Genomic DNA, 18,328 nt, shown 5'->3' on the forward strand with positions numbered 1-18,328 from the left:
GAACAAACTGAAATTACATTAGAACATTGTACAACAGGGGTGTCAAACTCATTTTAGTTCAGGGGCCACATTCAGCTTAATTTGATCTGAAGAGGGCCAAACTAGTAAAATTATAATATAATAATATATAAATAATGTCAACTCCAAACTTTTCTCTGTGCTTGAGAGTGACAAAAGTAAATTACATTATGAAAATGTTTGCATCTACAAACTATCCTTTCAAGCAATGTGAATAATATGAACTGAAAAAAATGTGTATTTTTAACAAGTACATTATAATTTACAGATCACAGTGGATCTACAAATACATAAAACATTTAGTGACAGGTGGAATATTATTAAAATTGCACTCACCTCTTAAGGCATTTCAGATTGTTCATATTTGATCAGGTTATTCAAATATTTTTTGCAATATTATACTTTGTTTTAGTGCAAATACATGAAAACATTTACATTTACAAAGAGAAAAATTTGGAGTTGTGAGTATTTATAGGTTATTATGGCCCACTTGAGATTGAATTAGTCTGAATGTGGAACCTGAACTAAAATGATTAACATCTTAGTGTAATTTTTGCATTTCACATATTCATCCCAAGGGCCGGACTGGACCCTTTGGCGGGCCAGATTTGGCCCCCGGGCCGCATGTTTGACACCTGTGTTCTACAACATTGATTCACCAGTAAAACCCATGGAGTTGGATCAATGACAGTGATGTGAAGTGATGAGATTTTGCTGAAAAAGTCACTTTTTCTTCAGTTTTCTCTATTTTTCATATAATAATCCTCAACTTTAATGTGATCTTTTATGAACATCTACATGAATAGTACATTAAATGTAAGAAAACACCATATTTTCACTTAAAAAAAAAAACAAAATACAGATGATAATATTTCAATAAATGGTGATAAATCACTTGAGGATGGTTAAATATAGAGAAAAATTCATTTGGGAACTGACACAAAAGTAACACCAGGTCCTTATGGGTTAAAAAAATGGCAAAATCACAACAATCATTGTAAAGCACAGTTTTTAATATTTAATATATATATTACATTCCAGAGACAACACAGTTGCTTCTGTTATGCTTTTCACTTTTTTCTTTTTTTAAATACCATCATTCAGCAACCTGAATGGATTGAAGAGTCAATACTGGATGGCAAAGATGTCAACTTCATCCACACAAAAATTGTACTTTGGAAGTAGTTACAGATGGATTCAACACAAACACACACAGACCTGACGCGTCTTCTCTCCATCTGAAGCAAAGCAGTGCTTTACCTGAAACCTCAACGCCGACCGGTGTGCTTTGAGTTCAGCTTATCCAGTGATAAAATGACTTTACATTCACTCTGAGGACAGATTTTTGTCAGATATCTGCTGATTGACTACAGTGAAGACGGCGGTGATTGGCTCAGACGGCTGTTACGATCTGCGTTAAACCGGCGTGTGATGTGCCACTAGTGGAGACTCTGCCGGCAACATTCAATATTACATTATTCTGCTTGAAACAAAAATAAAACAAAGAAACAAAACTATTCTACACACTATTTCATAGGCGATATACATGAAACCAAGGCCACTTTCCACTGTCATGAGAACGACCGATTTCTCCATCCGTCATCCTCATCACGTACAGCTAAAGAAACAGATTCACAGAAGGAATCCTTTGGTCCACTGAGTCGAGCATCACATGGTTGCAGTGTGAAAACTCACGGTGATGAAAGTGCATCTGTTCCAGTGCAGCGCCAACACTGCACAGTTTACACGGCAGTTAAAGTCAAGTGAAGGTTCTGTGATTACACATTTTTGGTGTCGGTTGAAAGAACAGGCTACGGTACAACACTCCACAACATGAAAGCATCAGGAAAAAAAACTGAATTACTCTTGAGAAACACAATATGATAATCCACAGAACTTATTAGAAGCAGTTTTACTTTACTTCTGAACTAAAACTACTTGCACTGGGGTCTGTGGATTATCCTGAGTGGCTGATTTAAAAAAAAATAATAGTAAATGAATCTGCATTTCATTGCGTTGGAGGCAAAAAAAAGGACTTAAACCTTAGCATGGGAGGTTGGTAAAACAGGTGAACTGACCCTATAAGTGGAGGAAAAGTAAAATAAGTGCATCCTTTTATATATTTTTTTTCTCCTGTTACTAAGCTTAAGTTTCTTCAGTCTTGAAATTTAGTTTGGTAAAGAACAAATATTACCAGTTTGGACACTGTTTGCTTTGACATTTAACAAAAGAAAACTCTCATGATTGTTCACTCAAGAGTACAAAACCGCCCTGACAGACTGATTGTACCGAAGTCTCCTCAGTTTGGTTCTATATTCTGAAAACCGTCCCTCCCAGTCTGCAGGATTCTTGCTATAGTTGCTGTTGTTTTAGTCATCGTGTTCATTCATAGGTGACGCTCCTACTCCAGAGATTTAGCGAACTCCGCGTAATCGATGTAACCGTCGTTGTTTTTGTCGTCGTCTCTCAGGACATCGTCGATGACATTCATCAGATCCTCCTCCTTCATCGGTGGGCTGGAATGTCCACTCTCCTAACAAACAAACAAAACAAAACAAAGACAACTCGTGAGGATGTATTTCAGTGTTTTTCAACCTTGGGGTCGGGACCCCATGAGGGGTCGCCTGAAATTTCTAGTAACTGATAAAAATAAAAAGTTACTGATAAAATATATATGGTGAGTTGACAGAGACAATCACAATCCATAAAAGACATGACGAACTGTGAAGCTGAAACTGCAGCACTGTGGTACTGTTTATCTGTCAAATGTTCACTGTGGTCGGTTTCAGATGCTGCAGCTCTTTCATAATTCATAATTTGAGTTCTTGTTTGTTCAGTATTAATTGTCAACCTTGCAAATCCAAGCTGGACTGACTACATATCCTGACCAAGGAAAATAAAATTCTCACTTTGTGCAGTAATCTACATTTGGCTTTTCTGCCTCTGTTCCAAATAATATATACTGTACTGACTAAATGTCGTCTAAAATTAATGTTTATTTGCAACATAGTAAAGCAAACTAATACATGATCAAAAACAAATTAATTTCAGAAAAAAAAAAAAGTCTCCGTTTTGAATGTCTGGGGTCGCCAGAAATTTGTGATGTTAAAAATGGGCCAAAAAAGGCCAAAAAAGGTTGGAAACCACTGATGTATTTGATGGAAACACAAATAACACTGGTGTCGTTACTTAACCCAGTGTTACTTTTGGGGCAAACTGGTCACATTAGTTTTGCAAAATAAGTTCAGAGGTGTCAAGAAGGAGAACAGAATATCAGTAAAAATAAAAATCTGTTTGTACTTTTTTTTCTGTTTTACAGCTTTCAGCTAGTAATAAATCGGCAGTTGAAGACATCTTGTAAGATTAAACATTTCCCGGAAAATCTATCATGAGTACATCAAAAGTAATGATTTACTGAAGTTTGTGTCTTTTTATGGATCACAGATTTTTACTGTAAAATCTGCACCTAAAGCTGTGATCTCTCAAAAACCAGTAAAGATTTAAGGCTGATGGAATTTAGAACATTTTCAGATGCTTGCTGATGTGAGGTGGATTTACTCTGGTTTACCTCTGAATATTGAGGTTTTTCCACTAGACTATATTACTACATAGTGGTGATTAAAAAACAAATTAAACTGTTAAAATAGAATGTAGGCTAACACTGTCAGTTTAATGGACATGGGTTTAAAAAGAAGATAAAGGTGCATTTTTACAGAGATATTTGGTGGAGATGTTCTGTCATGTCACATAATAGTGAAATAGTTAATATGTAACTTAGACAGTGTTTCATTGAATCGAAGGACAGTAAAAGCTACAGCATGTGTAATGCAGCTGGTGAAGCAATCAGCTGTGAAAAGCTTTTTGCAAAATCCTCACCTTTCCTACTTTTGGGATACGATTAAAGTATTATAATCTGCAAATGAACGCTTGTATTTCAGGGACAGGAAGCAGGGTTTTCAGAAAAGAGGAAAGAAATGAATTACTATTTATCGGGATGCAGAATTGCATCCCAATAAGTTTGATGATCATAATATTCACTTTTATTCTGGTGTTTTACGTCGTGTTTCATCTTATTTGTGTGTTTTTATGTAACTTTCTTGTTTCGTGCTCTACTTTGTTTTCATGAAAGACTCAACCATCTAGTTTCATCAAATTTCACTCAGATCAGTTTTGAAACTTTAAAGAAATGATGATTTAACATTTATTATGATAATTACTGGTATTAGACGTTACCACGGTACCGGATTTTGCCATATCGCCCAGTTGTAGACAAGATGTTGACTCAAACACACCCTGCGTTTTATCCCTTTGGTGACCAGCTACAAATGCCTACCTGTCCTTCAGGTAAACATGCATTATCTCCACCTCTTCCAAGTCCAAATCAAACGTTCTAAATCCCCACACACACCTACCTCTTTATGTACATGTGTGATGGCCGTGGCGAGCTCCAGCCCATCCAGCAGGTTGTTGCCGTCATAGTCGTGCATCTTAAAGTAGTGCAGCTGAAGCTCCTGAGGCGTCATTTCTTTCTCCGGTTTGTCTATAACTCCCTCCAAATGTTCCATAATGTGACTGAAAACAAAAGGTAAAAAAAACAAAGCTTCTGGTCAGGCAGTCTGTGGGGAACAGCAGTGTTTTAAAGTTCACTAATCTGTGTAAATACGCCCTGAGTCACTCACTCCTGGTCCTGGACCATGTTCTTGTCGAAGCGGCCGTGACCATGACCGGTCATGTGATCTGCACTGCCAGCGACCGGTGGTGGCAGCTGCTGCTGAGGATTCACCTGAGAGTGAACATGAAGCAGACAGGAGAGGAGGAGGAGCAGACCCCCCCACTGTGGACGACACCTACTACTCCTCATACTGCAGGACACACAGACACACAGTTAAAGGTCAGTGCTGTTTAAACACAGTTCACAAACTCAAATAGATCTTCACAATCATTACACTTTTAATTCACACTATCTCCATTAATATTATGCATTTCCTGTTGACCCTGATGAAGGCCACGACCCAAAACAAACTGGTCTAACAGACTTAAATACTTTTTTTTTTAATATATGAAAAGTGTTGATGGCGTCCTTGCCAGTTTTCCTCCTACTCCATGTGTCTTGTAAATAGATGAAACTGTGCTAGAACCTTTGACTTTAAAATGTATAAATGTCAACACTTTTGTGAATTTACTGGGTTTGACTTCATGTGGAAATAGATTACTCTTGAACTGAACATCTGAGTCAAAGTGATTAACAAAAGACTAATTCTGGAACTGAACATTAACCTATATGTAAAAGATTTTGTGAGCATTTCTATTTTCAAGATGTGTTTCCTTAAAGTCAGTAATTTCAGTTGAGAAGTTAGATATCAGTCATTGGCCACTTCATTAATCTGTGCATCTCCAGTAATAAGTAAAAATCAGGGTTTTTCCTGCATAAAGAAGTGACCAACTCCTGCTCTTCATAAAAAACATTAAACTCAGTTAATTCCTGCCATTTGTAACTACCAGCGATTTATTACTTCAGAGTGTAGAGAGGAGGCTTTTAGACTTGTAGTGTGCCAAAGATTAACCGGGTTCATCAAAAGGATCACTTCTTTCATCCAGACAATGTCACCGTCTGTCCAGACTGTAGAGTGGAGATTAGATAACCAGTAATAATTTTGCTTACTTGAAGTTTTACTTCGATAAAGTAACAGTGAAACCAGTTGCAACACATGTTAATGTGATTTTTATCATTTGCTTTGATTCTTTAATAATTACAACTCTTAAAATATATTGTTTGGAACCTTTTTGACTCAGTGTCAACAGGGGTTTGTACTGATCGTTGATATTAAGCTTCCCAACTTGACTTTGAATTGAATTAACAGCTAAACATATGTGCATTCATATTTAGTTTGAAGTTCAGTTCTATATTTGTAGATTCATCACAGTTTGATTTTCACTGATTCAGATTTGTTTGTATAGGCATTTATAATGTTGACTTAGATCCTCAGCTCATTGATGATGCAAATACATTATATTATATTATATTATATTATATTATAGTTATTATTTTGGCCAGCCTCTGAATGACTGAGAAACCTTTTGCTTTAGATTACATAGGACTGGATGAGCTGTTATGCAAAGAAAGGAGACACAATGAACATAAAGTTAAACCGACTTTTCACAAGTACTATGATTCTATGTAGTTGTTTTGATGCATATATTTTTAACATGTATCATATTATCCATCATTAGTGAGTTGTTGGACATTTTCCACAGATGTTACATATTAAATAATTGTGATTCTGTCAATAACATTCATCAGAGAGGAAATAAAACTACTATATTCCAGACTTAACCAAGATATGTATTATGGGATGCAATGGTTAAAATATAATAAATGAAGCTTAATGACAATACGAGAATATTTATATTAAACAAACAACATAACGGACACACACGTTAGCCTAAAAGCATGTTGAAACATTTGCTAGCATGAAGCTTCGTTTTAAAGCTGTTTTTCACTTCGTAAGCTAATTATGCGCAAAATACTGCAAAACTTACTGCAACAGTTTTGCTTAAATCCTTAAATTGAAGAATATACGTAAATAAAACGTGTGTTTACCTGACTCTGTGGACAGTTGTGCCTGCTTAATGGAAAAGCGACAAGGATCAGTCAGAGGTTTTACGGACCTCATGGCTTTCCGTAGCACCACTTGGACACGACAGCTCACTGTGATTGGTTAAAACTATCAGAGAGTATGCAACTAAAGCAAGAGTGTCATACCCACCATCCTACATGTTTTACGTCGAAAAGAGTTGCTATATTACTGCTTTTAACGATATTTTAGGCATATTGTCGCTTAAAAATATAATAATAAATTTATGAGCACTTTTAGGGAATGTAAGATATAGTTACAACATGTATAGTACGTAAGAACGATAAGAAGATAAAAATTTAGAAGTTTAGAGAGAGTAATGGTGGAAAAAACAAAACAAGCTAGTTTTTGATAGTTCACCTTTGAACCCCTCCACTAGCCTCCTGAGACCCAGCCATCATTTATTTATTTATTTATTTATTTATTTTTGTCCACTTTAAGGGACAAGAATTTTACAATTTTATTACAGAAAAAAAAAAATCATTAACATTCATATAAAAAATTATCTGAAAAAAATTTTGTGAATGAGAAACAATTTAGCAGCATTTTTCTGAGCAGTCAAAATAAAATAACTAAATACAGTATAAATCCAACATATGATGATAAATATACCACATAAAAACAAAAACTATAAATTCAGATTTGTTTATTTGTCATATGCAGGTTAACACACAGTCAATGATGCAATAAAATGTTATGGAAATAAAGAACCAATTAAGTCACTATTCACAATATTAGAAAAAGAATAAATACAAAATGTACGGAAAAATATAGAAATATTGGAAAACCATATAGGAAACATTAAGAGACATTTGACTATGTACATGTGCAGTGTCTGAAGCTAAAAATGAGAACGTGAGCATTAACAAGACCAGTTGCGCAGAACAGATGGATAAGGATAATATTGCACATATAGTAAATCCAAAATAAAACTGACATTCCCAGAGTTGATCCCATACAGCAGGGGTGTCAAACTCATTTTCTTCCAGGGGTCACATTCAGCCCCATTTCATCTGAAGTGGGCCAGACCAGTAAAATAATAGCATGATAGCCAATAAATAATGACAACTCCAAATTGTTTTAGTGCAAAAAATAACATTCAATTATGCCAATATTTACATTTACAAACTATCCAAACAAAAAGTATATGAATAACCAGAAAAAAATGGAAGTAAAAGTAAAATTTTATCAGTATTATGCCTTGATTTATTATTTATACATATACATTATAGGTCAGATCAACAAAGGCCCAAAACATTTAGTAACAGGCAGAATATTGTTAAAATTGCACTTAATTTTCCTCAGACATTTCAGGTTTTTCATATTATTTCAAGTTATTCACATTTTAAAGGATAGTTTGGTAATGTAAACATTTTCATAATTTAATGTTTTTTGCACTAAATCAAAGAGAAAAATTGGTGTTGTCATTATTTATAGGTTATTATAATATTATTTGTGAGTTTGATGCCCTAACTTGCACTTAAACAAATATTGCAAATACAGGAAATATTTTAGTTAGTGGCAGAATATTAGCAAAATTGCACTTATTTCTCTTAGGACACCTCTAGTTTTTTTCATATTTTTTGTGAAAGGCTAGTTTGTAAATTTACACATTTTCATGCAATTTCACTTTTTTACACTAAAACAGAGGAAAAATTTGGAATTGTTATAATTTGTAGGTTTTTATGGTAGTATTTTACTGATCTGACCCACTTGAGACTAAAGTAGAGCTTTATATGGGCCCTAAAGTAAAAGGATTGACTGTTAATATCTTGAGTGTAATTTTTGCATTTCACAAATTCATCCCACGGGCTGGATTGAAACCTTTGGCGGGCCAGTTTTGGCCCCAGGGCTGCATGTTTGACACCTGTGCCATACAGCTTTTATAATATTCTTTTGTTGTGATTTTTTTTTTTTTAATTCTCTTCTACATCTACAGCATATTTAACTTGTAATTTAGTGCAAAGACTCACCAGTGCTTGAGTATGGTTGGATGCAGTTGGACACTAGTATGTTTATGCATTTGGCAGACGCTTTTTTCCAAAGCGACTTACAGGGGAAAACCAATTAAATCACTCAATCAATCAAATTTTATTTATATAGCGCCAGATCGCAACAAAAAAGTTATTTCATGACACTTTATATATAGAGTTGGTCAAAACCAGACTCTAAGCCAATTTACAGAAACCCAACAGAATCCTCCAGGAGCAAACACTTGTGACTGGTGACAGTGGCGAGGAAAAACTTCCCTTTAACAGCAGAAACCTGGAGCAGACCCAGACTCCTGGAGGATGGATGCCTGCCTTGACCAGTTGGGGTTAAAGAGAGAGGGTAAAGAAGGAGAAAAAGAGAGAGTGATAGAGATAGAGACTGGGGGAGAAAAGGGGAGTAGGGAGAGACACATGGAGGCGACTGAGGATAGGTGAGTGATGATGATGAAGGCAGGAGAGAGGCAGGACCACCGCAGCAGGTCCAGAGATAATCCCAGGGAAATCTGTGATAAGCCTGGGAAGAACTTTATTAAAATATTTAAAATGGAATGTCTGCCAGTGCTAGGACAGGAGGTGCTCTCAGAAGAGCTGGGTCTTCAGGAGCTTCTTGAAGATAGGCAGGGATGTCTCTGTTCTCATAGCACTTAGTAGAGCATTCCACCAACGTGCAATGACCCATGAAAAGAGCCTGGATTGTCTTGTACAAGGTCTGGGGACCACCAGACAACGTTCCCCAGACGAGCAGATGGGGGAGTATGTGAACTCTCTTGCTAAATCCACCTCCTTTGTCGTGACTGTGCCTCTACGTCAGCAGGGGGAGGGAATGGACGCTCAGCTGTTTAGATTCACATTAACACATTAACTCACTATAGCTCCATTGAGCCTGTTTCAGCTTCACTGAGGAGGAGAAGCATCGCTTTATCACAAATGTCAAGTTTCCAGAGAGAAAATGACGCTGCCAAATCTCTGTTCAAAAGGCTTGAGGTTCTATTTTACGTCTTAAAGTGCGGTAGTTAAACCCCTTAGTGTAGTCACTGACCCTTGGCCTTTGTTTACAGTATGTGCATAGTTCTCAGATCCATATGTCACCTCTTCCTCTCTTCATTTAGTCCCTTTAATTTTCCCCTATCAGAGCTTTTTGGTGATATGAGACTAGAAAGAATGCATCCATTGGTTTTACAGTTTTGTGTTTGATCCAGTGCATTTTCACATTATAGTGCAATATATTACTGTTGCATTGAGCCTGCTAATACTGCTTTTATTAACCAACTCATTAACGTAGTCATAGGTGCGTGCAAAATGCCCTATGTTATGGACACTGCACAATATGCAGCCTTCTTTGCATCGCTGTTTCTTAAGCCCTTGCTGATCCAGTTAAAGTGTTAAAAAGATTAGCGATGCAGGTTTTAAGAGGGAGAACGCACTTCAGATCAAGCCCTCTCAAAATGTCAGACACATTTCAAACAGTGGCCATTACAGACAGGAGTCACTAATGCAAGGAAATGATTGTAGCTTAATAATAGTCTGGGCTGTAATACTCTGCATTATCAAACAGTCTTGCACTTAGATGTGACAGTGGAAAGTTGACTCTGTATGAGATTAACGTGAATGAGGAATGAAACTCTTCCTTACTCTGTCTTTGTCAAAAACAGGATAATATTTCCAGCGTGGCAGAAGTGTTTGATATCATCAAGTAAATGTATTATGCCACTGGTGAAAGCTGAGTTCTCAAAAATATATAGATATTTTCTGCAGTACCAGAAAGTATGAAAAATGATCTAAAATATTTACTATTGCAGATGATTTTTTTAATTTAATTTTATTTTTTTGCGTTAATTTTTTTTTCTGCATTAATGTGAATGATGCTTTTTAGTGCGTGTGTTAACCCATAAAGACCCAGTGCTACTTTTGTGGCAGTTCCTAAATATATTTTTTCTCTATTTTCAACTTTTCTTAAGTGATATATCACCATTTATTCTAATATTACGTTCAGTATTTTTGCATTCTTAAGTGAAAATCAGGGATTTTCCTATATTCAATTTACTGATTATGATTGATGTCCATAAAAGCTCAAATTAAAGTTGACGTATTATATCAAAAACAGTGAAAATGTAAGAAAATGTGACTTTTTCAATAAAATATATCATTAACTGAACAGAAGAAACAGCATCTCTATCCACTGTCATTGATCCAACTCCATGGGTTTTACTGGTGAGTCAATGTTGTAGAAGATGACAGTGTTTCCACGGTAACTACACAGCCTCTGAACGTCCAAATGGGTCATATCTGATGACCATGAAAAGATGACGAACTGTATTTTACACCAATTATTTACATGTATTGACAGGATTAGTGGATCAACAGGTATTTAAGTTTTTATATCACTAAATGATTTCGGTCACCAGTGTATGTTTGGGTCTTTATGGGTTAATGTTGATGAATTTTAACCACCGTATATGGTAACGAAAAGTACAGCATTAAAGATGTACAGGCATTTAACTGCAGAAATGGATGATAATATTCATAATTATGCTTTCAATGGTGTATAATCACCTGAAAATAAGAGTTGTGTTATTACCTCAGCCAGATGCAGTCCGTCACCTCCATGAAGTCTATATTTCTGCAGCTCAGAACAAACCTGCCCTTCTTCCTTTTTTCTGTTTAAGAGCAACAGCATTAAAGTGCAACTGTATCAACAGTATGTTTGAATGTGGACCAGAGTTTATCACCTCAATCAAAAAGTCCATAACAGACTGAACAAACAGCGGCTCTAACGAAGAATTTAACATTTTTTTGCAGCCAAGACAGTGCACAACTTCACTTCTAGAAGTCACTAAATAATACACACTGAACCTTTTACTTGTTGCTAAGTGGCTTATGTAATCAAACACAGAACACAAAGTCATTATAAAGTACTTTTTAATACCTTATTCTGCATGACAATACAAGAACTGACACCTCTCCTCACATGGCTTTGGTGAGATCAACATTTAGAACATTTAGATTTAGTTTCTTCTGTTTCATTCTGTTTCCTATTTTTACTACATATTTTACTCTGCCAGTAATAAAAAGCTCATTTTGGGTCCTTACCTTAAGCTTAGGAGAAACAGGTGTATAATAATGTGAACATTTAAAGTCCAGATTCTTTGTGGAATCATCAAACAAATGGGACTCAAACATTTTAATTAACCCATAAAGACCCAGGGTTACTTTTGTGTCAGTTCCCAAATGAATTTTTCTCTCTATTTAACCTTTCTTCAATGATTTATCACCATTTATTGTAAAATTATATTCTTTATTTTGCCTTTTTTCAGTGAACATTATGTTTTTTCTTATATTTAATTCACTGATCATGCAGATGTTCATAAAAATTCAGATTAATGTTGAGCGTTATTATATCAGAAACACAGAAAACTCAAGAAAAAGTTACTTTTTCAGTAAATATATCAACAACTGAACAGAAAAACGAGTGTCTTAAACCACTGTCATTGATCCAACTCCATGGGTTTTACTGGTGAATCAATGTTGTAGAAGATGATGGTGTTTCCATAGTAACTACAAAGCCTCTGAACGTCCAAATGGGTCATATCTGATGACCATGAAAAGATGAATAACTGTATTTTACACCAATTATTTACATGTATTGACAGGATTAATGGATCAACAGGCATTAAATAGTTTCATCAGTAGATGGTTTAGGTTAAAGGTGGACATTTGGGTCTTTATGGGTTAAAATAGAATTCATCAGCGTTAGCTATGTCTGAACTGTATTGTCACAAATCTTAAAACCAGGGTCAGGGACACAAACATATGGTGATCTTATAAGTAAGTAAGTAAAGTAAATGTGTAATTTATAAGTAAATGGGAGGGAAAAAAAGATTTTAAAAATTCATCAAAAATTTAAACTTTGACCTACTTTTCCCAAAATGTAACCACATCTTTTCTGGGTCACTGGTAATCTACAAACCCAATTTGGTATGAATTCAACCAACAGTTTTGCTGCTACAGACATGTGAAATTTCACCCATTATAAGTAAATGGGACAAAAAAAAAAAAAAGATTTTAAAAAAAGTCATTAAAAAATTTAAACTTTACTTTTCCCAAAAATGTAATGAGATCTATTCTGGGTGACAGGCAATCTACAAACCCAATCTGGTATGAATTCAACCAATAGTTTTGCTGCTAGAGTGTTAACAAACAAACAAACAAACAAACAAACCAAACCAAAAACATACCCTGGCCTCCCCTTTGGTGGGTGGGGGAAAAAAAAGCCCATCCACTAGCTGTAGTGGGATGATAATCCACCTATGGGCAGAAAACACCTATCAGGTCATATACAACAAGTTTTTAAGGAAAGGTTGATCTTGTTGATAAGATAGAAGTCTCAGAGCCTGGTGTAGCAAATATAATACAAATGATTTTATAGGGTTAAGAGTTAAAGTTCTAACAGTTTATTAACCCTACAACTCCAAAACAAATCATATTTGATACATGAGTTTTGAAGCCCTCTACATTATCAGTGTGATATTTTTTTTCTTGAAAAACCTGATGTATACAATTAGATACATGCAGTACACAGATAATCCACCAGGGGGGAGATATTCATTCACCAGAGGCCTTTCCATTGACACTACAAGATTAAACAAGTGTTCAGAGAACACAAACCTCCGCCAACCACCCCAAACGGTGTGCATGTGTGGATGGACTATTTCTTTTTAAATTAAACAGTTTCAAGGTTGTTCCATACAGCAGAAAAAGTTGAAGCTTGGTACCAGTCATGTGTATGTCAAATTATATTAAATTCCAATCAATATTTGTTCAGTTATAATGAAAAATATGTCGTAAATGGGATTTTCAATGTTAAATTGAAATGTCCACAGAGTCCACATTCCACAGTGGATGTGGACAATTTTGTGCCAGATACAAGATATCGTTATAAGCTACAGGTGGATCAAATTGGAGGTTAATTGGAGTCGTTTTGAATTTTTTATGAATTTTGGAAAATTGCTCAATGATGAGAGATAGGAAAATTTGAGATTTTGTGACCTTGCTGTGACCTTGAACTTTGGACTACTTGGCCCAAAATTTAATGGGTTCGTCTCAGGGCCTAGGCCTATCTGTGGGGAAAATTTAGTAAAGATGGTTGTAATAGTTTTCCCGTAAAGTTGCTAACAAACAAACAAACAAACAAACACACAAAGCAAAGTGATCCCAATACCTCCTGGCAGAAGTAATTAATGAGGAAGGAGGCAGAATTTCGCAATTTTGAAAAGGAATTACCCATTTGGTAGACATGTTTGTGTTATATTATGTTTTTGTTTGTTCAAAAATAATAATTGAGACCCGATGTATCAAATATGATACAAAATTGAAACTCATACATGGAAATTGATATTTGGAAAAAGAAAAAAAAAATTGGGGGTTGTTCAGACGGACTAATAAAGGCTTCAGTTTCAAAGAAATGGAATATTATGTCAGTGATTTAATGGTTCAGGCTTTACAGAGTTAAACTACAGTGGCCCAGAGGTGCAACAGGCAAAAAAATTATCCACTAGACGAAAAAAATTATCTACTACAAGAAAAAAAGGGAACAGCCCAAAAAAATTATCCACTATAAGAAAAAAAAGAGAACAGCCTAAAAAAATTATCCACTAGATGAAAAAAATTATCTACTACAAGGAAAAAAAGAGAACAGCCCAAAAAAATTCTCCACTATAAGAAAAAAAAAAAGAGAACAGCCTAAAAAAATTATCCACACACAATTGTTTACTCGCACTGGTAGTTCACAAAGTTGCCGTCAACTTTTCGTGTTAGCATTAGCTTAGCAACGAACCTTCACACAGTGCACACAAGGGCCATTTACCACTGAAAACTAACCCCAACCATACCCTAACCCTAACCTTAACCATTTAACGCCCATGCCTAACCTTGAGCAGACACTGGAACCGTATTTAATCATTTAACTGCTTTGCAAACTATATTAATGTAAATATCTATATTTTAAAATGACTTTATTTTTTAGCGCACGACCTCCACTTCCGGTGGGGTACTTCCTTAGCATTAGCCACATTAGCCGAAAGCCTTAAAATTTTTCAGCCTATCCTTTTATTTTTTGTGGTGGTCTTAATTTTAAAGCAAGGCACCTTTCGGGTAAACAGCGCCCCCGTAATTGAAAAGGTGGATGATGTTTTTTTTTTCTTATAGTGGATATTTTTTTCACCTGTTCTTTTTTTTTTTCTTATAGTGAATAATTTTTTGGGCTAGTAGATAATTTTTTATTGCCTGTTCTCTTTTTTTTTTTCTTTTAGTGGATAATTTTTTGGCTGGTCTCTTTTTTTTTTATAGGGGATTTTTTTTTCATCTCGTGGATAATTTTTTTAGGCTGTTCTCTTTTTTTTCTTTTAGTAGATAATTTTTTTCATGTAGTGGATAATTTTTTTAGGCTGTTCTCTTTTTTTTTCTTATAGTGGATAATTTTTTTAGGCTGTTCTCTTTTTTTTCTTTTAGTAGATAATTTTTTTCATGTAGTGGATAATTTTTTTAGGCTGTTCTCTTTTTTTTTTCTTATAGTGGCTAATTTTTTTGGGCTGGTCTCTTTTTTTTCTTGTAGTAGATAATTTTTTTTATCTCGTGGATACTTTTTTTTTTTAGGCTGTTCTCTTTTTTTTTTTCTTGTAGTAGATAATTTTTTTCATCTCGTGGATACTTTTTTTTTTAGGCTGTTCTCTTTTTTTTTTTTTTTTTTTTTTGTAGTAGATAATTTTTTTTCGTCTAGTGGATAATTTTTTGGCCTGTTGCACCTCTGGGCCACCGTATTAAACAGATCAATCAGCTCAATATTACATGTACAACGGTGAAATGGATCAAAAACACCATATACAGTTTAAAAGAGACCATTGTACAACTTTTTTCTTTTTTTTTTTTTTTTTTTTTTTTTACAGCATGCTATTAGTATTTTTACTCCACCCGTGGTCTAGTCCTTAGTCTCCTAAAATCCTTCATTTGTATATACCCCCTAAAGGAAGTTTACACTCACATCCAGTGAACTTCCACGCATTAGTCAGTTCCACAGTGGGTTTAGTTGTCATTTCTGTGTTTGTGGCTGGAGTCCCCACGCCTCCCCTCCGCACTCACAGATTACACATTTATTTCTCCTGGCAGTCCGCAGTTACTCCCATCGTGTCCGGGGAATACAGCCACCACCACCACCACCACCACCTCCACCGGGACCGAGCGCCGATGGCATCCCGGGTCTCCTTCACTCAGCTCCGCCTGGAGACCGAGCTGGAGCGGTACCGGGCCGAGTGTCAGTGGGACAAGATACCGGCTATGATCGAACACATGCAGGCTGCACGGATCCACGAGGACGGTGAGAGAGTGTGTATATGTGCGTGTGTGTGTGTGTGTGTGTGTGTGGGGGGGGGGGGGGGGGGGGGAATCACCTGTGACTTCCTGGTATGAAAAAAATGAGCCATAAAAACCCATATTCTGATTAAAAATAAGCCATGTTATTAAGATTATTCAGGTAAAAGTTAATTAAGTTACATATTTGTATGATTTTATTCCAAATAACAATATGTGTATTTTCACTAATGATAATATTGTGTGTTGTATTTTCCTTTTCTGTTCATCTGATCCATAAAGTAGTTTTTTAAGCCCCTAAAAAAACAGTCGTGCTTGCAGTGAATGGTTATTTTTATGCAGCGAATACTCTACAAGTTGAACTTTGGACTCTCCTTAAGATATAATATGCAGCTGTACTTGAAGCTTCTCTGTAAATGTATTCCACTAAGTCCAAAACATACTCTAAATCAGGGGTGTCAAACTCATGTTACACTGTAAAAAATGACTGTAGAATTAACACCAAAAAGTTGTAAAATTGCAACCTAAAACAACTGTAAGTGACAATACAATGCAAAGTTGATTATTTGAAAAGATTTTTGTGTTATCGATTGAATCAAATATAGCTGTAGTTTTTACAGGAAGAGTATGTGAACAAAACCAGATTTGTATGTAGAAATTATGTATTTCTGTTGTTTTTAGAAAACAAAACTGTAAATTGAAATACAATGTGGTGCCGTTTAAATTGTAAGATTATAATGTTGAAATAACGGCATATTTGCTTTTTTATATTAAAAGTTATTAAAAAGGAAACGTTTAACAGTGTAACATTTTAAACTTATAAATTAATGGGTTGGTAGAGTTGGTAGAGCGGCTCATCCAATAACCAAAGGGTTGGTGGTTCGAATCCTGACTCAGACTGTCCATATGTCCAAGTGTCCATGGAAGACACTGAACCCTAAACTGTTCCCAGTTGGACCTGGTGGTTTTGGAAAGTGCTTTGGACACCATGAAGGTGTAGAAAATGTGCTAAATAAGTGCAGTCTATTTACCAGTTAAACCCAATGTTAAATCTACATGTTTAAAAGTGTTTAAAATCATCTACATGTTTAAAATCTACATGTTACTCCATAAATATGTTTACAGTTGGATGTGTTTTTTACAGTATTGCTCTGGAAACCAAAGCTGCCAGTTTTTTTTTCTGTAAAAACAACAGGATTTTTATTTACAGTGTAGTTCAGGGACCACATAAAGCCCAATATGACCTGCAGTGGGCCGGATCATTAAAATAATAACATAATAATACATAAATAATATCAATTCCAAAATTTGTATGTCTAATTTCTATGTTTTAGAGTGAAAAAAGTAAGATTATATTATCAACAGTTCTACATCTACAAACTATCTTTTAAAAAAATATGGAAAAAAAACATGAACCATGACTAAAATGAAATTTATTAAGAAAAAAAGGGTAATTTTAACAATTTATGCCATTATTTGGCCTCAGCTTCTCATTTTTACATGTTCATTACAACCTACAGATCACAGTGGATCTACAAATGCACAAAACATTTAAAAACAGAAAGAATATTGTTAAAATTACTCTTAAATCTCTTAAGACATTTCAGGTTGTTCATATTTGTTCAGATATTTTCACATTTATTGTAAAAGGCTAGTCTGTAAATGTTAACATTTTTGTGTAATTTTATTTTTTTACACTAAAACAAAGAGAAAAATATGTGGTTTTCATTATTTATACTTTATTATGGTAGTATTTTACTGGTCTGACCCACTTTAGATGGACCTGAACTAAATTTATTTTGACATCCTTGATTGTTAATATCTTTAATGTAATTTTTGTATTTCACTAATTCATCCCGCGGGCCGGATTGGACCCTTTGGTGGGCCGGTTTTGGCCCCTGGGCCGCATGTTTGACACCCCTCCTCTAAATTCTTGATTTCTTCCAGATCAGGGGTTACAGAGGGTTGACAGGATGGCTCTATTAATAACACCACACACTACCTGGAAGTTTACACTATACACAATGAAAGAAGGTGTAATGTATGAGTGTCCACACCATGCAGGACAGACTCAAGGGTATTTTATGCAAAACAATATTTTTCCAGTGAACTGTTCCTGCCTGTGAAATCATTCTACACCGTGCTCAAAGAAATGCAAACACACTTATCATAATGTGCCCTGTACAGCTTGACTCTGTGAAGTGGCTAATGCACCTGCCTCCACCTCTCACCTTAGCTAAGTAAATATAGGTTCAGGTGACTCAATTGCAGATCTGCTGTTATTGTGCCTGGAACCGGCTGAAAGTGCACACCGGCGGTTTC

The 18,328-nt window shown here is 35.3% G+C and overlaps 2 protein-coding genes across 3 annotated transcripts in view; one reads left to right on the forward strand and one right to left on the reverse strand.

Moving 5' to 3' along the window:
• Positions 1-1,094: 1,094 nt before the first annotated feature.
• mcfd2 (multiple coagulation factor deficiency 2, ER cargo receptor complex subunit) lies at positions 1,095-6,705 on the reverse strand. Of its 2 annotated transcripts, XR_003937584.1 has the most exons (5): positions 6,620-6,705; positions 4,698-4,880; positions 4,431-4,590; positions 1,292-2,551; positions 1,095-1,248 (listed from the first exon to the last, which is right to left on the reverse strand). XR_003937584.1 is itself a non-coding variant. In XM_030156816.1 (4 exons), exons 2-4 carry the CDS (start codon positions 4,877-4,879, stop codon positions 2,420-2,422), a joined length of 474 nt encoding a protein of 157 aa, XP_030012676.1. In that variant the 5' UTR covers position 4,880; positions 6,620-6,705; the 3' UTR covers positions 1,095-2,419. The 2 variants fall into 2 exon arrangements, 1 of the variants encoding a protein (XP_030012676.1); XM_030156816.1 differs by having other exon boundaries at positions 1,095-2,551.
• Positions 6,706-9,465: 2,760 nt separating this feature from the next.
• ttc7a (tetratricopeptide repeat domain 7A) overlaps positions 9,466-18,328 on the forward strand; it is a 169,700-nt gene continuing 160,837 nt past the window's right edge. Inside the window, exons 1-2 of the mRNA XM_030156433.1 lie at positions 9,466-9,628; positions 15,806-16,013. Of these exons, the coding sequence (XP_030012293.1) occupies positions 9,572-9,628; positions 15,806-16,013 (265 nt within the window). The 5' untranslated portion in view covers positions 9,466-9,571. The remainder of the gene's footprint in view (positions 9,629-15,805; positions 16,014-18,328) is intronic.

The sequence above is a fragment of the Sphaeramia orbicularis genome, chromosome 15, assembly GCF_902148855.1.
Source record: "Sphaeramia orbicularis chromosome 15, fSphaOr1.1, whole genome shotgun sequence".
Taxonomy (NCBI): Eukaryota; Metazoa; Chordata; class Actinopteri; order Kurtiformes; family Apogonidae; genus Sphaeramia; species Sphaeramia orbicularis.